The sequence below is a fragment of the Acanthopagrus latus genome, chromosome 19, assembly GCF_904848185.1.
Source record: "Acanthopagrus latus isolate v.2019 chromosome 19, fAcaLat1.1, whole genome shotgun sequence".
In the NCBI taxonomy this organism is placed as follows: domain Eukaryota; kingdom Metazoa; phylum Chordata; class Actinopteri; order Spariformes; family Sparidae; genus Acanthopagrus; species Acanthopagrus latus.
In genome coordinates, this window is record NC_051057.1 from 23027163 (window position 1) to 23052244 (window position 25082).

Here is a 25082-nt window from a genome sequence, read left to right on the forward strand (position 1 = left end):
TGAGAAAACCTTAAGAAACTTATTCAGCAGGAAGTTGTTCACACGCCTTCTTTGGAAAGCACAACTCAACATTCAGTCAGCGCATCTCAAAAGATTTGAGGAAGTTGACCCAGTTTAAAAACATCTTAAGAGGAACCGGAAGGCTCAGCTCTCCTGTGTTCCTCTTTTGTTGCTTCAAAATGTGTCGTCAGTTTGTTTCCAGCTCCATTTGGCTTGATTATGTTTTATTTTTTGTCTGATGCAGCTGATTTAGGTTCTTGGAGGTTCGTTTGTCGTCTCATAATGCTTAAAAAAAAAGCTTCAAATCAAATCAAGCTGTTTGTCATTGGAGAAAAACTTGGTTCTGCCCTTCATCCGCTGATCTCTCTGCAGAAACACGACATCAGTGACGAAGACAAACGAAAACCACACAGGAGGAGAAATTAGACTCAGTGGGAACGTTCGGCACAAAGACGCTGCAGCTGTTCATGTAAAGTCATGTTGAGCAGCACGTCGACTTTGGTGTAATATGAGGAAGTTCTGCAGTGTCATGCTCAGCCACCCACACACACGATCACACACACACGATCACACACACACAACCACACACACACGATCACACACATCTTCCTGCCGCAGACGAGAACTGAGCTGTTTTTATCTTCCAACAGAATCACTTCGGGTTCTCAGGCTCCTCGTGTTGAAACAAGACGGCTCACTAACTGTCTTAATAATCTCTACCGGGTGATTACAGCTGCATATTTCCTTTTATTAATTCAGTAAATTATGAACACATTCTTTATATGTTCCTATTTTCAGCAGTCAGACGTATTTTATCTCCTTTAAAGTTTAATCAGTGTTAATCGTTTGATCGTCACGAGACAAAGAACACGTCAACAGTCAGAAGAAGCCAGCGGAGTCCAGTTAGATATTAGTTGGTTATTTATTCATTAAGACTTTTCTGAATATACACAAGCTGACAAGTCAACACGTTCCCTCCCAACAGTCACTTTAAATAAAAACAGAATCCTTGTTTCTTATCAGACGTGTGAGCTTGTTAAGCTTTAAAGTCCCTCTGAGGTCACACCTCCGGATCACTGCTGCAGTCAGGCTGATACACACGACTCAGGTTTTTAGTCCCAGAAGTTAAAAAGTCGTCTCTGAGCTCTCGTCCTGTCGGATCAGAGCAGGAATCAGACGTGATCTTGGTGATTATTCCTGCAGAAGGTCTGGATCTGCACCAGAATCTCTCCAACAATAAATAAATAAAACCTCAGAATTAACTGAGCCGGTTGAAGTCAGGTTCAGTCAGTAACTGGCTTCAGCTCAGTCAGATGGCAGATTGAATTAGTTTAAATTAAGACTTCATACAGTATATACAGTTCATGATTAGACACGGACATTAAACACATTCTCATTCAGTTCATTAATCAGAACTCAAGCTCAACTCAACACGACGTGTTTGAATCAGTAACAACGATCATCCTTCAGATATCAAACTGATCAAAGTGGCTCTCAGACAAGAGAAGAAGGTTTCTGTAAGACAACAATGTTTGCTGCAACTTAAAGCTTCAGGTAAAATACACAACACTTCATGATGCTGAGAAGTGGGACTAAAGGTACAGTGTGCAGGATTTAGAGAGATTTATCAGCAGAACATTAATACCACTTGGAAAAACGCTGTAAATAACAGAACATGTTCCGCTCAGCTTCTCTGAAGCCTGTTAGTAAGTTTAGAGTCATTCGACAAAAAACAGACAAATAAAACTCAAAACTCAAAATCATTTTAAAACTGTAAGATTCTTATTTTCTATCCTTGGTCACGCTCTGTTTATGGCTGCAAATAACCATTATTGTCCAAGATGGCGTCTTCTTACTGCTTTAAAAGAAAAAAGCAAGATATTCCAGAAATAAAAAAATTGCATTACTGAATTATTTCCTGGGTGTAAATGTGTTTACGTGTGGCTGTGTCTCAATTCAGGGGCCACGTTCAGCGAAGGACGTGGCTCCAGATTTAAGACACTGCTTGTATGTTTATAAATGACTGTATTCACGTTCTGTGTTTATTGTAGGTGGGTAACGTATCGTACTGCTGCTCTCCAGAATCTGACTAATAATCATCATTTCACAGTTTCTTGACTGATCAGCAGCTGAAAAGATGAAGGAGAGTGAAAATCTGGAGGGACATCAGGACAAACGTCAAACACATCTGATAACTCGTTAGCTAACGTTAGCATTCAACCACTTCCTGGCTAACTCCACTGTTTAAATACGTCCAATGCGATTAACCTCCAGGTTTAAATAAATGTGCTGAAGATGTTTCAGAATGAATTTACGTCTTTTGTATCGTGTCCTGTAAAAATCCTCCCACAGTGACGTTAGCTGGGAGAGCAGCTGAACGCTGACGTGAGCTAACAGGATTCAGATTTGTTGTTTTATTTGAAATAAAGGCACCTTGAGATTTTCACTCTCTGATTTGTCAGATTTCCCAGCATTCAAGCTGGGATGTGGGTATGACCTCAGAGGAAAACGTGACGGTCAGTGCGACCTCGTGTCGTACAAGGAAAAATAAATCACCTCGAAACTCTGAGAGTAAGACAAAGGAAAGGATGAAATTCTCACATTTGAGAGGCTGGAATGACCAAAATTATGTGATTGTGGAAAATAGTTTTGTGTCTCTTCGCTCCTGTGTGAGAACGACGAGGTGTCAGTGGCAGGTATCATCAATGTGCTGCAGGTAACACGGCAGAAACTTGACACTGTGATCTTTCTTGTTCCACAGACGAGAACTGCTCCAGGAAACAGAAACAGAAACGTATCTGGTTCATGTAAACTGATGAGTCCGGTCAGTCGGCTGATTTGGTTTGAGATACATTGTGGGATAAATAATTTAAAATACGGGTTGTGGCTGTTGGCTCAACACAGATGTGTGTGCAGGTGTGTTACTGTGAGGAGATGTGTGTCGTCCTGCTCTCAGCTGGTCGAGTCGTCGCTCTCTGTTCGCTCTTTCTTCTCCAAAACAGAACAAGACGAGACACAAACGTTATTCCAGCCACAAACACCAGATAAGACTCGTAATATTTACAGAAAGAAATTCTACGCGTACCTTTTTTTTGCCAAACGGCGGCTCTTTCCAAAGCGTCTCCATGGCGACGCGGCCCTGCTGCGCCCAGGTGTACGCCGAGTCCCGACTCACCTGGTGGAAACATCATCAGACGGGCACAGATCAGCGAGGCGGTCACTTCACTTACTGTTTCTATCAGAGAAGTGAGGAGCAGCTCGGCGTAACGTCTCACTGAGCTGCAGGGTGTGTCTCTACATAATTGTCGGGTTTATTTATAACGAAGAACTTTCTGTAACGATGAACTTCACCACCGCTGACATTAAAGTGCTGGAAGCAGCGTTCAGCTTCAGCAGATCACAGGAGACGTTACTGCAGTCAGTCTGCTCTGTTCATTTGTTGTTGTGTTGAACTGACGTCAGCTCCAAAATTAAAAAATCTGGGTCTCTCTGTCGAGACAGAAGAACTACCTGACCGAAACAGCCGGACACACCAGGAACAAACTGCTCAGGAATGTCCCAAAGAACAAAGAGCTGGCCTCCAGACATCGACGGGACGTGTTGGACCTGATGGACTCATCACACACACCACAGAACACCCACAGAGGTCCGGTGTCGATGCCTCCCGGGAGGTCAGAGCCAAATCTCATCCACCACGAGGCCGATGTGTTCCACTTTGTCCTGGTGGCTTTTTGTCGTTCGATTGAATTTGATTATCCAAACAGAAGGCTCATTTCAATCAATCTAGATTCAAAACTGAAATTGTGACACTCCAGATTGAGATCAGACGTTTCTGCTGTTGTCAGAGTGCATCAGTGTAACATGGGGTTTAAATAAGAGAATAAAAGCTTTTTTTTATTGAGTGAAACTACACAAATATGCTCCAGAGGCTCGGAGCTGCAGGTCAGCATCACCGAAACAAAAGGAAAGTCTATGAATCAACGTTTCCACATCTTGGCCCAACTTGCCAAAAAGTTAATCTACAGATAAATAAAAGAACTGCGTCGGGGTTTTGAGTTGCAGCTTTGTCCTTTTTCATCATAACAGTTTTTTCAACTCCCTTTAGACGAGCGGCTCAACGTCTCTCTTATCTGGTCGGCTCATGTGTTTTCATATCTGCACCCGCCCCGTTTCATCTCCGCTTCATCTCTGCCGCAGCGCGATCAAAGCCGGGCGTGTCTCCTCACCGAGCGTCCGAACGTCCCTTTATGTGTTTTGAGTCAGTGGGTGGAAACGAAAATGACCCAGACATCAGTGGGAGTTAGAAATACAATTCACAGCCAGGACTTCCTGCAGGGAAGCACAACCCTTTCCTCAGAGGAAACCAGCCACAGGTGACACAAACACTCACACAGCTCTGAAGCGTGAAACCTGCCTGGAAACTTTAAAATGTACGTGATGTCTGTCGGAGCTGGAGACGCAGTCTGTAGGGTGAGGCTGTGATTTTCCACTTTCCAGAATGAACTTTCTGGCTCACAGAAAAATCCCTACCTGTACCTAAAAATACAACAAGTCATAAACTAGACGTGTGTAACTGTTCCTGCTTTCACAGCTGCTTCCTGAGTTTATTTCGGTGCTGAGAGGAACAATAAATAAAGAGGTTTTTGACTTTTTGCGGTTCCAGGAAAATCATAATTAATGCAGCTCCAGGACGATCACAGAAGCCGATCACGTTTTATTAACGTCATGAGCTTTCTGACTCGGGGAAAAACAACCAGACGATCAAACACATGGGAGAAGTCGTCCTCTGAAACACCGGTTCACATATTTTTGGTGCCTATACCCAGAATGCATTACTGCTGCTTCCCCCAGTAACGACACACTGCAGGTCAGGGCAGGTCATGTGGGCTAAAAGCCAAAAAGCTGGACAAAGGATGGAGCGAGCCTCCAGGAACAGCGCCGAGCCTTGAAGTCACATTTCCGTGGAGGTCAAACTGTGTAATCACAACATCGTGTGATGCAACACGGCCCGAGAAATCTTTTTCCTGTAATCATTGTGAAAGAAGCGGAGGAAAAACGGTGGATACGTTTTCCTTTAGCGTCTCAACCTCCTGGAAACAATGACTCGTTTGACTTGCTTTTAACTTTGTAGGCGGAAAGAAACAGAGTGACCTGATTCACAGATTAACAGCAGGACTGAACAGGCCCACATTAAACACACGCGGCGGTGACCATGATGGTATACACACCTTGAGTAACGCTGCAGCCTGCTGAGGGTAAAACATGGAGGCGCTCAGGGCCATCAGTCCGACTGGAAACACCACTCGCTTCACCTTGGAGCCTGAAAGACATTTAGGGTGTTTAGCATTTGTCCAAAGCGACTTACAGTAACTCATGCATGCGTTCGTACACTGATGACGGTGGAACCAGCGATCGTCTGATAACAAGACGCTGGCTGTGAGACCTGAGGCGACCTTCTGTACGTTCATCATCCCCCTGCACATGACTCACATCTTAAACGTTTTATAACTGGGCTCACAGACAGAGAGAGGGTTCATTTCAGTTACTTTAAAGGAACAGTTCAACACAAACATGAGGCTCCAGCTCCCGTCGCTTCTGATGGAAAGTCAGCTGGAGACATTTCTGGAGCTTCACAGCCAAAGAAGTGCTGCAGCGTTCAGCTGAACGACTGAAGAAGCTGGAGACAAGTAAAGAGAGATAACCCTGTCTGAAGAGGGTGCACGAACTCGACTGAACATCAAGGGTATAAAAAACAGTGATCTCGGGGCTCTCTGAGACTTCGGTTACTCCAGACGAGCCGTTTGGAGACATCTGATGTTTGTTTTTGGTTGTTTCTCTGTTTTAAATCAAGTCTCAGCTGCTTCAGTTCTTTAGCAGAAAGCTGCAACTCTGTTTTGTTGTGAGGCTCCAGAACTGTTCTGTGGACCACGACACTTCACTTCACCTGACCTTCAGTAGATTATGATATATTTGTGGTGAACTATTCCTTTAATAAAGAAGAGACAAAACTGAGGTTGTACTGAGAAAGACGTGCTGATTCTCGTGTGTTTCTGAATAAAAAGCCTTCTTCATCTCTCTGGTTTCTCCGGCTGTCTTCACGCTGGACATCCTGCTGCAGCTGAAGTGATATCGACATGTGCGACGTGTCTGTTGTCGAGGATGTGACTGAGTTATTACTCAGAGCAGGAATGCAAATGTGGATGCAAAGTGCTGCAATCTCCCACCGCAGGCTTTACAGTGAGCTGCTGACTGTACCGATACGAGGGTGAAACTACAATAACTTAATCCTGTTGTTTTTACGACATCGAGCCGACACCTGTTTCTTTGCAGCAACATGCAAATTACAGACACACACCGCAGCCTCCAATTAATACGATGACTAGTGCGTTATATTTATGTTTCCATATCCTTGTTCTTGGTAGATGAAAGGGAGCTGCAGGATGTGAGACTTGGCAGCAGGAGCAGACAGACGGAGTTAAACTGGAGAGGAGAGGCAGACGGGCATGAAGGTGCTTTATAATTAAATAAACACAACACACATGCTCCCAAACAGTTGAACCAAATCAACCTTCTATTGTTATCAGCCCGTCTGCAGCCTCTGACCCGAGCCGACCCGACTCTGTGAGGGAGTTCAGGTCACTGTGTTTGTGTTCAAAGGTTACCTTTGGCCAAATAAAGTCCCAGGAAGCCAGAGAAGCCCACCACTGCGACGCTGGGCAAAAGGTCAGGAGGAGGGTCGCTGATGAACTGGTAAACATCTGGGCGGGAGGGAACAGAGAGGAGAAAAGGTTGATGTCTTTGTGTCACTTGAGTCGGTGTCAGATGAAGTTCGCATAACTGAGAATTCATGTGATGTTGTAATAATAATAATAACATTTTTAAAAAAGGGTTTCAGGATTCACTTGAACGTCCTCTAAAGTCAAAACAAAACTCAGAAATTTGGAGGAAGCTTCACAAGTTGTGGAAGAATGTGAGCGTTTGCTTTTAAAAAGAAACCTGTCCAACGTGCTGCACTGGTGAGCGACATTATCAGCAAAAAACCTGATATCTCTTGTTGATTTTGGCCGTTTGTGCATAACTGGAGACAGAGATTAAACCTCAAAACTTCACTGGACTGTATCAAGGAAATGTTTTGTTTTCAACAGGAGGTGTCATGATGATTCATTCTGAATTTTTGAAACCGTTTAAATACTCATTTCTTGCTCTGTCTTATTTTCAAAGGCATATTGACACACATTATTCTTAAAGAGGTAAAAAAGAAAGAAGGAGAAATTGTGACATCCTGATCATCTAGTTTCTCCAATCAGCAATATTTCTTAACATTTTCTTGCCAACCAACTTGTCAAACTTCACTTTCGACAGCGACATTAACTCTGGCCTGTCGTCTCACCCGTCGCTGCTGTTACAGACGTGTTGATGGTCGGTTCCACGGTCCTGTAAACCTTCTGCAGTCCAAAGATCACCAGGAGACAGAAAGACAGACAGAGACAGAGCAGCAGGTCACTTTTATCTGAGGACGGACTTTATCTCTCTCTGAATGTACAATAAAACTTTTTCAAACATGTTCTGGCTCTTACGATGTTGTGCAGCGACCACAGAGGATCATTTCATCTTCTGCAGAACAGTTTGTTATTTGTGCTGACGAGTCTGAGATGCTCAGATTTTACATTTTGGGCTCAATCTTGACAATCAGTCTGTGAGTGAGTCAACTGAAACTGGCAAGAGACAACTTGTTTTCACTCTAACTTATCATCAGAACTGTGGAAATAATGCTGTAATACTAGAGGGAAATGCTCAGGTGGTGGAAAGTTGTCAATTTGTACCTTAAAGTCACTGTTTAATTCACTTTAATCAAACATCAGAGGGACAAAATATAAAGTCAAGACACAATCAGCCAACCACATGTGAGCTATAAGGTCCCTGCAGCTGCTAACTGCAGGTTTTTACAGTTTTTAATGCTGATAAAAGTTTGTAACATGGCTTTATTTAAAATGCTGCTCCCACATTTCAGTAATATTCCATTTGTAGATGCATCTGTTCTCCAGATTGTCCAAAAACATCACATTAACACTCTCTGACTGAGAAGAAGGTGATGCTTGTTTTCTGCGCCGACAGTAAGTAGCACTTCTGCAGCACTTTAATAACAGTGCAGGGGACCTTGTTTAAAAATGAAGAATGGCTTCTTGACTTTGCAAGTTAAGAAAAGGCCAACAGCTTCGTCACACGTGGTTTTGACACATTTCTGCGGTGAACACGTCGACGAGCTGCAGCTGTCGGCTAAAAAAGTTCCAGTTTTTCAGTCTTCACAAGAGAATTTTTACACATCACTGACCTCAATTTTCTCCATGGCAGCCAGGCCCGTCGTCTGCAAACAGAGACACAAATGTAACTTCATTTATTCACACAGCATTTTGTCTTTTATCTTTATTTAACCCCCAACTGAACTGTTCAACAGTGAAGTCGCAAAACAGAATCAAATAACGTGATTTTCTTTATTTTCTTGTCTGAACGTCAGCAGCTGAAGGTCCCAGCTGACTTGACTTAGTCTTTCCATCATGCTGCAAAGTTCAGTATTAAAAATAGTCCACGCTTTCCTGCACGCGAACATATGATGAAAACCAGAGGATGTTAAATCTTTCAGGATCAGAGAAGCAGGACAGACGCTAAAACCAAACAGATGTGGTCGTTTCATGCGAGCAGAAACATCTTTGTGCTGGACCGTCGCAGCAAACTGGAGTGATGAAATCTAAAACTGAACACGCGCTTCAATCAACTGATCATCTCACAACAGCAATAAGTCAAAATAATGGAAAAATACAACCAGGACTGGCTGGAGTCTCATATGTTGGGACCAGTTTTACGACAGGGCGTGTTTTCAACTGTGGTGATGAAATTCCAGTGTGACAAACACAAACCACTCGCCGCTGGTGAGTGTCTCCGTGTGGAAAACAAAAGGATTAACCTGCATAAAAAAGCTGGAGCCTGCAGTTTCTTGCCAGCTCATGTGATTGTGTTTCATGCAGCGATGGCATGAAGTCATAACGTCTGACCGAAACTCAGGAAATCAGGAGTGACACTGAGGAGCTGGTGAGCGGTGGAGGAGGAAGTCTGTGAGGAATGTGAGGAGGAGGGTTCGTCTGGACGCTCGTCCTCAAAATATATAAAAAACATGTGAGTGGTTTCAGCAGATTTTAGTGTTTTTAAAGGGAACAACTGAAGGAGTAATCAGATATAAACAGTGCTGATAACTCAACTACAGAGCTTTCAGTGATGAGCTCTGAACAGAAATATAATAGTAAATAAAAACATACAAGAGGATTTTGGTTGGTGCAGTCGTACAGACAGCAGCTCATCGTCTCCACCCTGAATTCAAATGCTCCAACTTCTTTGTTGGTCCTGAGGGGAGTCGAGCAGCACACATGAACACACCTGACACTGGTTCGTGTACGGTTCAGCCCATTTCCTCAGCGATGCAACGCTCTCCTCCAGCGGGCCGGCCTCCGGCTCCACGTACCGGGTCTCTGCCTCAGGACGGGTGTACAACGACGGCAGCTGAAACAAAACACACAGCGGAGGCTGAAACAGGAAGTGTGTGGTCACTGGTCTGATTAGGTTAACAGAATAAGACTAAGCAGGTATCTGGAGACGAGATGCATCGACACCGTTTCTGTTGTTAAAGGATGATGAAGTGTGAGATGAAGGAGGAGCAAGAATCAGTTTCTGTCTCAGTCTAATACAATCAAAGACAAGAACACATCAACTGATACATCGAGTTGATCATCAGCTGACTCCTGATCAATAATAACAACAGTTTAGTAGAGAAATCCTCAAGTTATTTGATGTAAACAGCATCATCTGACATTTTATTTCACTGTACAAGCACCTTAGATAACGATTACATTATCATTTTATTATTCGTACACCAGACTCACCGCTGCATGGCTGAGGTGTGAGCTGTTTACGTTATACTTCCTATAAGTTACTTACTAGTTACTTTGCAGATTCAGATTGTTCAGTGTTTATGGGTTAATAATTGTGTGGGAGTGTCCTGACAGAGACTTAAGGAGCTCTGAGTTTCAGACTCGTTAGGGCCACTTGTGGGTCTTGGACCTAACCGGTTGTTTGTTAGTGCTCGGTGAGCCCAGGTGTGAATGGTTGTTAAGCTCAGTACAGTGCTGCAGGCAGGTGATAAGTAACGTCACCTCCTCTGTTCAAAGATGCTCGTTCCAGTTTGACGAACATTATTTAATATTCTACAGATGTGTTAAAACTTTCTCTCTTGTGTTGTGTTCTCCTTTTTAAAAAAAAAACCCTGCGTGGCTCTTGTCTGCTGTAATAACTGTATGTTGTAACAACTAACTCGTATTATGTTGTAACTGTTTTCTGATTTATGTAACTTGGCTGTATTTTCACATCTGGGTTAATCTGTCACTTATCAGCCACAGACAGCAGATGACAGGAAAGTAGGTGATGTTTCACTCGTGTATGCAGAGTTATAAATAACCAGGTGACTGTATGTTCCGTGTGCAACACAGTAATGTCCCAGTTATGATTACAACACAGGAATAAAAGACACTTCCGGTATTCACGTGGACATGTAAACAGACTCCACCTGTATACAAAACAAAACAAAAGCACACAGAGGACAAAGTTACATGGTCGACACGCTTCCTCTCCAGGTCGGTTAATCATTAACTCACCTCATCGAGGCTCAGACCGGCCTGGGAGTTCTTCTTCTTCGCCTCCCCGGCAGCCAGCACCGAGCCGCACAGCAGGCCCGTCACAGCCGGGGCGGCGGCGTACAGCGACACCTGGCGGCAGCACACACGAACTACTAGTGACGGTTAAGCTAGCTAATTACTCTCTACTGTCAGTTTAAACGCTTAATTAAGACACTATTAAACACGACAGGTAACTAATACACACGGCTAACGTCACTGCTACACACGTTTAACTTCACGTACTCTTTAAAAAAAGGAAAAATGGAGCACTCGCCTGTTTAAATGACCTGTTAGCAACATGCTAACGTTAGCTGTTAGGTAATTTAGCAACGTTTTAATGATTTCGTTCATAAACTGTAGTGTATAACACCATAGATCGTTACGTCACTAGCTGACAATCAATAATTATGTAGTAAATATTGTGTAAGCTGACAAAAAAGTGAAAAAACACAAGAGATATTTACCAGCTTCACATATGACATCTTGGTCCAGAACACTTTCGCTTTGTACGGCAAGCCGGAGTGTCAAACCGAAGTGCGCATGCGCGCTTTGCTTCAGCATTCCTACTACGGTACAATAATTCAAATGCTGTTTAAACTTTGAATAATACATAAAAAGGACGAAAATAAAATATGAATTCATTTAAATTCACACTTCAGTAAAAGTACACAAGTGCTTACATCAAATTGCACTAAAAATACTGAAAATAAAAGTACTATTTTGCAAAATATTCCAGTTTAGAATAATACATATATTACTGAATTAAAATTAGTGTTGCATTAATGCATACAACACTTTAATGTTGCAGCTGGTAAAGGTGGAGCTAATCTTATATATTTATGATATATATATATACTGCTATTGGATGAATAAAATTATCTTTAAGCCAATTATCAAACAAAATGACTAATTACTGCTTCAAGCTTCTTAAACATGACGATTTACAACTTTTCTCTGTTTCATATCTTTTTTAATTAGTTAGATCTTTGAATTCGAGGCTGTTGTTCAGGCATAACAGCACATGGAAAGACATCAACATTGACTAGATTAGCATTTGTCACTTCTTTCAGATACTTCTGACAAATAAAAGAAGTGAAATAACAGAATCAGTATGAAACTTATTATCAGATGCAGCTGGAGTTTTCTCAGTATTAATTTATACACTTGAATTAATACATGAGTTCATCCTATGTGACAGAACAGGTGTAAGGAGTCAGAAACAAACACAGATATAAAAGCACTCGGGCAGCCGGCTGAAAGTTGACCAATATGAACATTTATTTCTGGAAAGAAGTTACAAATCGTTTCCAAAGAGTTTCTACTCAGATTATAAGATATGTTAATCTGATTTTTACTTTCTTTTTCAGATACAGTCGTTGTTGCAAGGTATGTTTTTTTTTTCTTTTTTAAATCCTCTATTCTGTTTTCCTACTGACAGACTGAAGACTGGTGGACTAAAGGATGCTGCGCTATGACTGAACGTGCCTCAAATCAGGACAGTAGTACTTCATCGGTTACACTTTTGTTCTTTTAACAGCGACATGTGAGGAGGAGGAGGAGGAGCAGCAGGAGGACTGCACATGTGATGATGATGAAGATGATGATGATATCAGCTGCAGAGTTCAGTGACACGTAAGAGACGTGAGTTAAAGAAACCTCTGACAGTGAGAGCGTCGCTGTGTTTGCCACATGTGACACTTCTGTGGTTATTCTAACATTTTGGGATTAAAAAGTATCCACAAAAAATATGGAAATACAAGAAGAGCAGTAGTTTTACATTTAAAGAACCCAATGAACAAAAAAAATGTTTTGAATCTGAAGAACTAAACATGAAACGATTTGATTAATAAAAATGTTTGACAGCAGAAAAAAATGTTTTCAAATTTGTGGAATTACAGTTTGAGAGCAAATTTAATTCAAGTTTATTTTCATTTAGCTTTTAAGTGGCTTGGAACAGCAAAGAAAATTTAAAATGACATGCAGCCACATTGTGAGTGATTTGACAGTAGTCTTGTTTTGATTGATCTAATAATCGATCAAGACATTTTTCAAGAAAAGTCACAAAACATCTGCTGGTTCCAGCGTCTCAAATCTGATGATCTGCCGCTTCTCTTCATTCTACATGACAATAAATTACAGATCTTTGGATTATTGATCCAACAAAACAAGACAGTTTATTGACTAAACAATTAAATTAGGGCTGCACGCTACGGTCAAAAAGTATTTTCTTTTCTTGACAGATGTGATACGATCATTGATTAGTGGGAATGAAAAACACAACATTTGATCCCTTCAACACAAATATGTTTTCTTACATCTGGAGAACAAAATGTGTAATCCAGTGTATCTCTGCAGCACCACAGTCCATCAGTATAATCCTGTTTGTTGCCCATTTTATCTCCATCACATAATGGCAGCTTTTTGCAATTTCTAAATTGCCTTGCAGCTTCGAGCAACATCCAGCGTTTCACGTTTAATTGTGCAGCCGTAAATCAAACCAGATTGATCTTTACCACATTGACTGTATTTAGATTGTGGAACATTTTTCTCTGTCAAACATTTTCCCCCTTCTTTGAAAACAAAGATGCAAGAAGTCCAGAGTGAAACACACAAACGTCTCGCTGCTGAAGAGGCGTCGACACTGAACGTTAATCTAATCTTGGACATTTCCCCAAAGAGACAAAAACCCAGCGGCGTCACATGAACACCGTCAAGCTGCAGCTCAGGTCTCGAGGTTTGTGTGTAGACGCATGAATTAAAAAAGGACAATACCGGGTTTTTTTTTTTTTCACGTCAGTCTGATCCTTTAAAAACACGTCACCTACAAACAGGTTTGTGTTTGAGAAATGCTGGATGTGAATGTAACATCTGGTGAATGACAGTTTGCATACAGGAAGATGTAAAGTTGCTGCAGACAGTAAAAAACAAACAAAAAAAAAAACCCCACACCTCTTCATCTGTTAAGACAACCACATTTTCAAATATTTCCACTATACACTTGCTGAGTGTGTTGAATCCTTCTTCTCGTGAGGAAAGACTCTCAGAGCGTCCGTTCATTAGCCACATGCAGTGCTGCTGAGGTGGACGGGACAGACGGACAGACGGTCGCGGACCAAACAAGGACAGGAGGTACAACTTTGAAAAACGACACGATTCACAATGAAAATTCTTGTCATAATAAATAAACCGACATCTGTTACTGCATAGCTTGGTGAAAGCAATACTTCAGACAATAAATAACATAAATACGCGGCTGACATACACAACTGCATCAGTATGTGTTCTAGCCCTTTTCACAGTTGGCTTGTGGACAAACGAAGGAGAAATAAATATGCAGACAGGACGAGCTCGGGAACATGGAGCTGGTCATCGAGCAGGATCAAGGCGCTGGACTGAAAGCATTACAGCAGGTTTGAAATCAGAAATATTGAATCTGCTGAGTAACGGACATGACTGAAGCACTCCAGGTGACATTCCAGCGTCTGAAATGAACACAGCTGACTGCAAGAGGCTGGTAGAGTTCAGCTTTGGTGGACAAACTGGCAATAAAATCATGCAGAACACTGGCTGGTAATTCACAGCTGAAAGAGTCAATCTGGAGTCGTACGAGTGGCAGCAGCTCTTTCTCTTCTTCTTCTCTTGCTTTTTAACTTATTAACATTGTTTTTTATTGATGTTTTTTTTCTTTCCCCTTACTTTTGGAACAATCATGGGAAAAATAAAGAATTCTCTTATCTTAAAAAACACTGAGGAAGTCTCCAGAGGCCCCGAGATCTCAAATAGATTTGAAGACACTATTCACACCGTCGTGCATTGACGTGATGGGCGCTAACACATTTAGCTCAGCAGCTACAGTGAAGATTTTGGCTTTAAAAACAGTGTTCATAACGTCTTGTCAAGTCGTGGGATCGTGGGGCTTCTGGACGAGCTGCACGGAGACATTTTATGTTTTTATGTTGTTTTTTTTACATTTCAAAATGAGTCTCCAGCTTCTTTTTCTGCAATTCCGTACTGCTTCAGAAATACTCATTTTTGTGTGAAATGTTCCTTTAAAAAACAGTGTGTGCAGTCAAGAGAGGCTGTTTTACTAAGAAAAGTAAGATTCAGGATAAGAACATGAACCTATTCTTGCACGAGTCCCATTGTTTCCTAAATATTTTCACCAGCTACATGTGTGAGGTACGTTATAGTTCAGCAGCCAGGAGGTTAATTTCAGACGCTGTTAAACGTCTGTAACGTTACAGCAGGTTGTAATATTACAGACGTTTTCAAAGTGAGCTGGTAAAACTGCGCATTTACACCCAAGAGCCACCGCGAGAACCGATAAAGTGCAGGGAATGTAGACGAGAGTAAATAAAGCACTGCCAGTGACTAGACGGATACAGACGACATCATCGGACCCCCCGCGGCGTCACTATCATCATATGACATCATCACTGCTTGACGGATGAGCCCTCGTGTACCATGTAGTGTTTTTTGTTCCTCTTAATCTTTCATTCACACACACACACACACACACACACACACACACACTCTCAGACAGAGGAAGCAGAGGAGACACAGGACGACACGGTGATGTTACATGAACATGAGCACAGTATGGTGGAGATCTGGGAGTAAAGAGCAGAGTTGGAACTAGAAGCTGGAACGCACTGGAAGCCAAAAACTGAGTTTGTAACTGGAGAATCTGAAGGGTTTGACAGGCGGGAGCAGAGTGAAGCGTCAGCAGCCACGAAGGTCTCTCATCTCAGTCTGCGTCTGATATCTGGAGGCTATAAAGTCGCTACAGTAAATAGTGCTCGTGTTCTGTTTATACACCTAATTGTATCTTTAAGTTGCTGTTACATATATTAAAGGGTGTTTTCAGATTGATTGAAGTAGCTGCACGCACGTCTTGGCCTTCACTAATCTATTTTCTTGAAAAGAGCGTCTTGATTAATGATATACAGGATGTTTGTTCGCTGTGAAAATAAACTGATTCAGACAAGTTTGTGATTTCAGGCGTCACGATTTCAGCTCTGTTGGTCTTTATGAATCCAGATCTAATAGTCTAACAGACCATCATTTTTAATCCCTGACAAATAGAAGGTTTTCACAGCAATTTGACTTTTACTGGGCGTTTTTTTTTTTTTTTTAAGGTTAGTGTAAATATTTCTCACCAGCCTTCATTTAACTACAAAAGACAGAAGTTCAGTTTGCTATTGTTGTTTCTTAAATCGGTACAGAGTGAACCCTCTTCACCTCTGTCGGTGTTTCCTCCAGCTCTTTAAACACGTGATAATGTCTGGAAGTGACGCTGCAGGCGAACACTGAGCCAGCTGTGTCGTCCTCTAGGAGTTCATTATAATTTTTTTCAAACCTCGTTTTGATCGTTTGTTGAGTTGGAATCAAAATCGTGACGCGCCTACTTGTGACAGGTTTTTGTTTGATGAAATTAAACACAAACAGGTCTTTCTGTCAATGTGATTGTGAAGCTTCCAGTGCGTTTCTGCAGTAAGCCTGACTGGACAGCCTAAATACAGAAGGTGAGTAGTAGAATAGGAAACTGACCACAGTCCAAACATAAACCAGCAGAACTTTTTTTTCTCCCCACAAATAATTTTCTTAAATTTTCTGAGAAAGCTAAATCTGAAAATGTTCAAGCTGACTGTTAGCATGTGGCGTCTCACCGCGCCACGCTTCGACTGGCTTCAGTGAGAACAGCAAATCTATGGCCCGGCCATCTCTTCCTCACCGTAGAGAAGTGCTGGTCTCTGGTTTAAAAGTAGAGTCTCCCACCTGTAAACACCTGATCTCCCAGCGGGACACCTCAGTGAATTCCCATTTCTATAAAAAGGAGGCTTGTTGTGGAGCAGACCTCAGCTGCAGCGTCTCACGTGCTCTAGCACGTACTCTGGGAAGTGCAGACTGCACACCTGCAGACCGTCCAGTTTGCAAGGCATCCTGGGATACTCGTCCTCCTTCCATTTGTTTTCGTCAGGGTCGAAGGTGAGGATGGAGTCACTGTAGTGGCCGTTGTAACACAAGCCGCCCAGCACCATGATCTGCCTGTCTAACACCGCCACCCCGTGGCCGCTGCGCCCGATGGGCATGGAGGCGAGGATGGTCCACTCGTCGGTGTCCGGGTCGTACACCTCGGTGGACGGGCAGCCCTGCGACTCGAAGGAAGCCCGCAGGATCACGCACACGCCTCCGAACACGTACAGCTTCCCGTTGTGCGAAATCATCTTATGGAAGCAACGGGCGTAGTTCATTTTGGATTTGTTCTCCCAGCAGCTGGCGTGGGTGCCGGGCAGCAGCGGACCTCGGCCGGCGCGTGTCCTGTGTGCGTCTGACCCGCCTGAGCTCCCTCCTCCTCCCCCGCCTCCCGCCTCCCGCCCGGGATCGAACACGCACACCTGTTTGGAGGTGGAGGAGGAGGTGATGCCGCCGGTGATGTACAGTTTACCGCTCAGGACCGTTCCCTCGTGGCCGTACTTGTTTACAGGATACGGGTCCACGAACTCCCAGCGGTCCTCTGTGATGTCGTAGCGCTCTGTGGAGTAGAAGGTCTCGTCCCGCGTGCGGCCCGCTACGGCGTAAATAAACTTGCCGATGACGCCAACAGCAAACTCTGACCTGCAAACAACAAACACGTGAACATGTATTAATAAATAATTCATTCATTCATATTAACTCGTCTGGGAGCCTGAGAGCGTCCGTGAGATCACCTTGAAATAACATAAAGGAGACAATCAACCAAAGAAAGTAGAAGAAATCTGCTTTTTCACATCAGAAACATGACAGCAGGGTTCAGAGCACAGTGTGACCAACACTCCTCTGACCTGGGCACAGACATGTCCGCCATGCGTAGCCACGAGTTCTGCCGGGGGTCGTAGCGGTAGACTTTGGAGGAGGCGTGAAACTCCCCGTCGGGTCCGAGCTCCTCTCCGCCCAGCAGGAAGGCAAAGTTGTTAACGATGGCGAGGCAGTCCGGCCGCAACGGCACCTGAGGTCCCTCCAGCTCCCACCACACCTGAGGGGTGAAAACACAGGCTGATGAGCCTGAGACGGACTCTGGTGTCACATGTTCACAGGTCAGATGGAAGGTCAAAGACGTGCAGAGTTCTTTATACGAAAAGGTATCAACAAGTCAATGAAGTCTCTGTTTGTTGTAGTGAAACAAACCTAATAAATACTTCACAGTAGGAAGTTGTGGAACTAAAACACCTGCGTGATCCTTCACCTGTATGAGCAGTTTAAACTGATCACATCATCTGTGTTTCCGCCCTCTTCTGAAAGAGGTTCAGACACTCAAACACACGTCAGACTGAATGTTGAAGCTGAAAACAAGCAGACACCTTTGGGCGCTGCAGCAGCAGGATCTTGCTGTTGACCATACTGTGACCAATCATTCCCCTGAAGACGGCCGTCTGTGGGCGGACGGAGCGGATACGGTTGGAGCGCGTCTCCACCAGAGGCTGCTGGTTGACATCATGGAAGTAGCTGAGCGCCTGATCGACCTCCTGCCTCAGCTGTCTGGAGTAACGGTAAAACTCTGACGTCTTCACCTGTGATGAAGAAGAAGAGGAGGAGGAGGAGAGCAGACCAGCGACACCGTCAGTGAACCTGAGCCTGCAGGACAGTATTACTACAGAGGAAGCACAGCTCACCTTCTCAAAGATGTTTGCAGGAGTCATGAGGCAGAAGCGGATGGACTGCACGATGGTGTCGGTGTGCCTCCAGCGCCGCCGGTCGTGTCGCAGCCACGCCTGGACAGCTTCGTACAGCTCAATTTCTGGGAAGCGACTCAGAGCGTCACTGTTCAGGTACGCCTGGAGAGGAAGAGAAGAAGAGTCATTGAGGTTTGAGGTAATTTAGTTTATTTTTACAGTTCCAACTTTTCTGTAAGCAAACTGCTCCATCAATAATACAAAACAATCGGACCTGCAGTCTCTCGAGGCCGAGGTAGGACAGGAAGTCGGGTCGGCTCATGAGGGGGACGAAGTTGTCCAGCAGGAAGTTGTCGAGCTGCTCCTGGACGCCCTCCACGCCCACGCTGAAGTCCTCCAGGAGGCGCATCACCTCTGCACAGTTCTCCAGACAGATCTTGGCCAGCAGGAAGGAGCAGCAGAACTCCACCGCCTCCGTCAGCTGGACGTACATGGCCGCCTGTCAGGACAGGAAGATGTATAAAATACTGCTTCAGGAGGACTTCTGTATCACTTTTCCACCAGTCAAGGCTGATATGGAGGAACAATAATGTTGTGAGAACCAGCGCAGCGACGACATCCGCGGTCGTGTGGAGTTACCTGGAGGATCTCTTGGACCGTCGGCATGCTGAGCTCCAGTGAGCCGTAGTACATGAACCGGAGAATGTGGCCGAACCCGGCAGCTGTCAGCCCCTTCATGTGGATCTTGTCCTGGTCCCTCTCCCTCATGTCTGCTGTGAACATGACCCGGAAGTAGTCGCTCTGGGTGGCCAGCAGCGCCTTGTGGGCCTGCAGGAGGACGCACACACCGGACACACTGAACACCCAGCCCTGATCCAGGACCAGCACTACAATACATATACAATACTCTGCACTGATTTCTCACAACTCTAAAAAGGTTATAAACTGACAATAGACACGTTTCTGCTTCAACTTGTCATTCAACAGTAAATACTGATGTCGCTGTTGAAAAACGACACCGTCGACCTACAGATCTGTTCAGTCTCACTTTCACTCTGCCACGGGTCTGAACCTCCAGATGTCTCTCTGTGGAGGTAAAACATCTTTTTCTTTCCAGTCACTCCACATCTTTCATTTCTATTCTCCTTTTTAAGGAACACTAAGACGATTTCCTAACACCAGGTTAGTTTAAGTTTTTAACATTCTTCCTGGAACAAGTTTTATGAAGAGACTTGACTGAAATGTCCAAGTTCCCCCAGAGACATCGCAGAGACACCGCAGAGACATCACAGACATCACAGAGACATCGCCGAGACATCACAGACATCACAGAGACATCACAGACATCGCAGAGACATCGCAGAGACATCGCAGAGACATCGCAGAGACATCACAGTCATCGCAGAGACATCGCAGAGACATCACAGTCATCGCAGAGACATCACAGTCATCGCAGAGACATCGCAGAGACATCACAGTCATCGCAGAGACATCGCAGAGACATCGCAGAGACATCACAGTCATCGCAGAGACACCGCAGAGACACCGCAGAGACATCGCAGAGACATCGCAGAATGGCCATGACATGTGTTGTCTGTGTCTTCAGCTGTATTTGTGTACCTGGAAGTGGTGCTCCTCTATCAACAGTGTGACATCCAGCAGCAGACGCTCTTCATAAAGCGCCCGGAAGCCCGACGACACACTCCCATCGTGCACCTGGGACAGGTACACCTCCACATCTGCCCCCGACATAACACACCTGGAGGGCACGAAGAAGAGCAGAGAGCAGGAGAGGGATGGAGACGGGACGAAGTGGAAACGACAGAGTGTTAGAAAAGAGAAAGCAGGGATGAACTACAATTCACAACTATTCAGAAACTGTAAGTGTCTCCAGAGAAAAGTGTGTTTGTGTGTGTGCAGCTGAAAACAGTGAGTCTGGGACTGGAAGGGCTCTCAGTAGGACGCTCAGCATTAAAAGCTCAGCACTTCAGCTGCCGCATCCTAACAAGCCGTTACTCTTTCACAGCCAGACGTGTGTGTTTCTGCACCGACACACCGGGGAGATACCCCGCTGCACCGCAACACACTCAGGTTAGATAAAGAGAAGGCAACTCACATGTCACATTCAGTTTCTTCACACACACACACACACACACACACACACATAAATCACAGAGGATAAACAACAGGAACACACACACACAACTTGTATTTAGTTGTACTGACTTTCTGCACATGAGAAAGAGAAGAAAACACACATCATCCACACACCTCCACCAACTCAGTCGCTCATTCAGAACGCAAATGAAAGCACACACAGAAACACACACACACACAGAAACACAGAAACACAGAAACACACACACACACACACACAGCACACTCACCTCTGATTGGCCACGGGCATGTCAGAGGGGGTTGTCCGAGCCAATCAGAGGACAGTGCCCCTTGTGTCCAGTAGATGCTAACAATGTCCCTTTTCTGAGCGTCAATCACCTGGACGACAAAGCCAACACAACCGCTGCATTAAAGCATGAACGTCTGCAGTCAGAACAAAACCCACACAAGGACTTCTTAAAGGAGCAGTTCACCCAAAAATGAAGAGTCAGACAAACTTACATACACAAAACATCTTCTGGAGCTTCACAACGAAACAGTGTCGCAGCGTGAAGCTGGATTCACATTCACTGGGTGAACTGTTCCTTTAAATTAATGTAACTGTGGCAAAAAGAATGTGGACACCAGAACATTACACCCGTGTGTCTTCTGTCCACATGATTTTGGCCTTGTTGTTTGTTTCACTTCTCATATTTTAACATAAAATAAAACACAACTAACATCAGAATATTAAACATGGACCACAAAGTTGGTGAAACAGAAGTTTAACTTAAATACTGATAATATTCACTTTACCTTAACTAAACGCTGACAACATGACTGACCTCATGGCAGCAGCATTATGACTCCCTGTCAGCCCTCGTCACCGTGCACACAGATCATGCTCAGCTATACAATGTTCGCCAAACAGCTCTTTAGGCCTCAGTGCCTTGCTTAAGGACACGTCGGCACTGCCGGGACTATGGCAACAAAGGGCTCTGACCGTAAAGGGTAACGCCACCAGTTTTCCACATGTAGGTGTATTGACAGGCCTGGAGGACTTCACCTGACTTTCCATCCACATGAGGTGGAGAAGATAATGACTGCTGGTGCCACATTACTCATAAAGCAACAAAGCCACTGAGCAACATTATCTGATTACATGCAACTTCCTCTGTCACCACAAACGGCTTCAAACTACCTTTTTCACATATGCAGTAACACTCCCCAAGACCTATAAACACACTCTAATGTGGAAAATTGGTGGAGTTGCCCTTTAAACAACCCATCAACCCTGTCGGGCTGAATCACAGGGCGAGGAAATGAAGCTGATGAGTGATGGAAATGATTGTTTGGGTAAATCATGGAAGAAATGGGTTGAAGTTCCACGTGCAGGGCTGCGGGATGAAGACTCGTACCTTTTGGAGCCCGGGCGAACAATCACAGGCTTTGACGGCTGAGCGCTAAGGGGCCGCTCGCATTTCCTGTGTTTATGTTTCCCTGGTTCTAACAGAGGAGACGAGAGAGACACACATTTAGAAAGAATTACAACGCCATCGAACGTTACACGACACATTCAGGGGTTCACAGCACACATTTAGTGGCAAAAACAAATTGCATACATTAAAAAAAGCATTCCCAAAAACTCAAAGACATTTTTAAACTTTGCTTTTCTTTTCCTCGTTCTTCCAGTCAGGCTGCACAACATGTTCAGGATGCACGAATTACAATAAAACCATCAGCAGCCCAGTGACGGAACATTTACATCAGTTATCAGCAGATAAGAGGTGTTTATTGTTGACTCAACGAGTGCAGCGTCTACACACAGTAGGTGGTGGTATGAACCTTTACAGCTGTTCGGTGAGCAGCCAATAAAAACAGAGAAGAAGAACAAACACTGATGTCGAACACCTGTACCTGTGTAGAGCCGCGCAACGTAGACAAGAGTCTCACACACACTGAACACAACACAAGGGAACAAGTCTTCAGTTTAACCATAAAACTTTATCACAGTTTTGGAATATCAAGTAACATATATTTGCTCAATACAACTTACAACTCTCTTTAAAGCAACTCTCTTGCACTCAGGTGTTCATAAAAAAGGATATAAATATTGGTTTCTATTATCGGTTTCAGCCGAGACAGTCAGGTAATTATCGGTAATCGTTTTGATCCATATCGTGCATCTCTACAATATATCGTTTCAGCATCAACACCACGATGTCTGCATGAACTGCAGCCACGTCAAGCACAGCAAATACACTCGAACAGTTCAGGATAAAACTTTTTGCTGCTTTAAACGAGGAGAAAACTCCCACAGTGCTCACAGCGCTTCATGACTAATCTACAAGAGAAACCCGTCTTAGATTGGATACCGTGAAATCACCCCCAGCATTTAATCTTTCCATTTACAGCTACTGAACTTACATGTAGGATATTTACATATTGTTCATATCACACTGCAACTACTGTCAGATTATAATAGTTGCAACTATTGACCTTTTCCTGTTACACATGTACAAACAGATAAAACACACTTGTTTCCACTCATATAGCTGATTCATAAATTAGACTGTGATACGACTAAATTGTGGGGAAATGCACATCATCAGAGTGAAAGAGAAGACGTTTAAATACTGCTTGTTTGGTCCAGCTATCAGTCCAAACCTGAGATTTTTTTATAAATGTTTCTATCAAACGTTATCTGCTGAAAACAGCCAATAAATCCTCACATTCAATGTTTGGCTGGTGAGTGTGTCACCAAGTCATTTTCTACTGAACTCACGACACTGACAAACTGAATACAATCATACAACAATTTATTAAACCATAACTGATCCTCTTTCTACTAAAAAATAATCTAAATGAACTGAGTATGTGGGTTTTCATTCACAGCACCTCCTAATATAAAACCACAACAACAACAAGAGGTGTTCAGGGTCACAGCAGGTCTGTAACTTACAGACTCTCTACATTACTGTACATGTCAGTGGGGTTTGTATCAGACAGTGTGAGTGAGCTGACCTCAGTGTGACTCCTGGATGAAACAGAAAACAACAACAGGTTGTGTCAGTGCAGCTGAGCTCACCTGACAACCAGCTGTCCTCCCTCAGTGGCTCACTGTCAGCCTCACTGCTAGCAGCTGAGCTAAGCTAAGTGGAGCTATCACTCACTAAACAAGAGTGTCTCTGCGATGTGTGGCTCATTACAAGTAATGATATTCTTGTTTGTATTATTGTGTCAGTCACATTTCAGTCATCACAAAAGGGGGAGCAGAGAGAGGGATGAGCTAAATGTGAATGCTAACGTTAGCACAGAGGGGGAAACCGTTAAACTTGCTGGCTAACTTCACAATAAACTGCCACAGAGCAGAGCAGCTAACTGTTAGAGAAGCTAACCTTTATCGCTCACTTCTGTTTTCACTACAACAGCGACAGAAAAGTGTGCTACATGGACCTGACGTGCTCAGACAAGAGCCCAAAAACAAAGGCTCGGGCTGCACATAACGGTGCACACACACACACCTCTGGTACCGGGATGAAGGTGTTAGCATGTTAATGGTGTGAATTAATAAAGAAGTAATATAATAAAGTCAGGTGGTTCAGTCTACAGCTAGCTGCATGTCGAGACACACGAACTGTCACGATTCTCAGCGGCGGTGACAGCAGCTACGGGGGATCCGACACTGATCGACCGGGGTAACAGCTTTTAGCTTAGCAGCTAAAATCCAGCCGTCTCACCTCGGCGGTGCGAATCCCCACAACCCCTCTTCGACCAGGCAGCTCTGGCTCCGTCGGACATGAAGTTGCGGGTTCGATGCCGGAATCAAGAAAGCGGACGGCAGCGGTGCACTGCCATGTTATCGTCCATCTGCCCAGACGACGAGACCCCCCACTCGGCTCTAAATTAAACGGGTAACAAACCACAGCGGTCCACAGGCTTTGCGGACGCCATTTTCTGCACCGGCGTCATTTCCCTTTTGGGCGGAACTGAAGGGCGTTGTGCGGTGCAGCAAAGATCGTATATGTGAGAGATGTATCACTCTCAATCCTCAACACGGGGAGCACAACCAACATTTAATTCATCCCAAAAGCAGCCCCAAAAAAGTACTAGTACTCAAGTGAGGTAAATGTACTTTATTTTACGGTACTTGTCACCCACTTTATGCCACATTCTGCTCCATTACAAACTTTGCAAAAAGATGTTTTATTCTATTTATCTGGTTTTATATATTGTATCACTGTTGTATGTGTGTTAGGATTTGTATCTTTTATAGTACTTGTTTATATCTATGTTTATATTGACATTTCTGTTGTTAAAAATAAAGAGCTGCAAACTGTGTTTCCTTGTTTCTGAAGCAATGAAACGTATATTCTATTCATTCGGATAATGTCTGACAGTCAGTTTTGTAAACTTTTTGTAAATTTCAAATTGGTCTGAGTATTAACAGCACTAAAGCACAAAATCAGCAGAAAGACAGGCGTTGAATGATCTGGAATCAGTTATTATAGTATCTGTATCTGTATAGTATCTGTATAGTATAGTATCTGGTTTTGAGATTTTATTAAAATATTTCAGTTCAAAAAGTGCATATTTATATTTGAATTAAATC

General features: G+C 43.8%; 2 protein-coding genes across 4 annotated transcripts; both read right to left on the reverse strand.

Moving 5' to 3' along the window:
- Positions 1 to 903: 903 nt before the first annotated feature.
- apoob (apolipoprotein O, b) lies at positions 904 to 11280 on the reverse strand. Of its 2 annotated transcripts, none has more exons than XM_037080125.1 (9): positions 11186 to 11280; positions 10701 to 10811; positions 9430 to 9552; positions 8333 to 8365; positions 7391 to 7445; positions 6663 to 6758; positions 5229 to 5320; positions 3086 to 3175; positions 904 to 2988 (listed from the first exon to the last, which is right to left on the reverse strand). In XM_037080125.1, the coding sequence occupies exons 1-9, from the start codon at positions 11201 to 11203 to the stop codon at positions 2953 to 2955; spliced, it is 654 nt and encodes a 217-aa protein (XP_036936020.1). In that variant the 5' UTR covers positions 11204 to 11280; the 3' UTR covers positions 904 to 2952. The 2 variants fall into 2 exon arrangements, with proteins under 2 accessions (XP_036936020.1, XP_036936019.1); XM_037080124.1 differs by having other exon boundaries at positions 904 to 2991.
- A 695-nt stretch (positions 11281 to 11975) lies between these two features.
- klhl15 (kelch-like family member 15) lies at positions 11976 to 24472 on the reverse strand. 2 transcript variants are annotated; one of them, XM_037080075.1, is made up of 10 exons: positions 24211 to 24264; positions 21889 to 21976; positions 20761 to 20869; positions 19994 to 20132; positions 19013 to 19201; positions 18648 to 18872; positions 18374 to 18535; positions 18062 to 18271; positions 17546 to 17736; positions 11976 to 17339 (listed from the first exon to the last, which is right to left on the reverse strand). In XM_037080075.1, exons 3-10 carry the CDS (start codon positions 20778 to 20780, stop codon positions 16580 to 16582), a joined length of 1896 nt encoding a protein of 631 aa, XP_036935970.1. In that variant the 5' UTR covers positions 20781 to 20869; positions 21889 to 21976; positions 24211 to 24264; the 3' UTR covers positions 11976 to 16579. The 2 variants fall into 2 exon arrangements, with proteins under 2 accessions (XP_036935970.1, XP_036935969.1); XM_037080074.1 differs by lacking the exon at positions 20761 to 20869 and having other exon boundaries at positions 24211 to 24472.
- Positions 24473 to 25082: the final 610 nt, after the last annotated feature.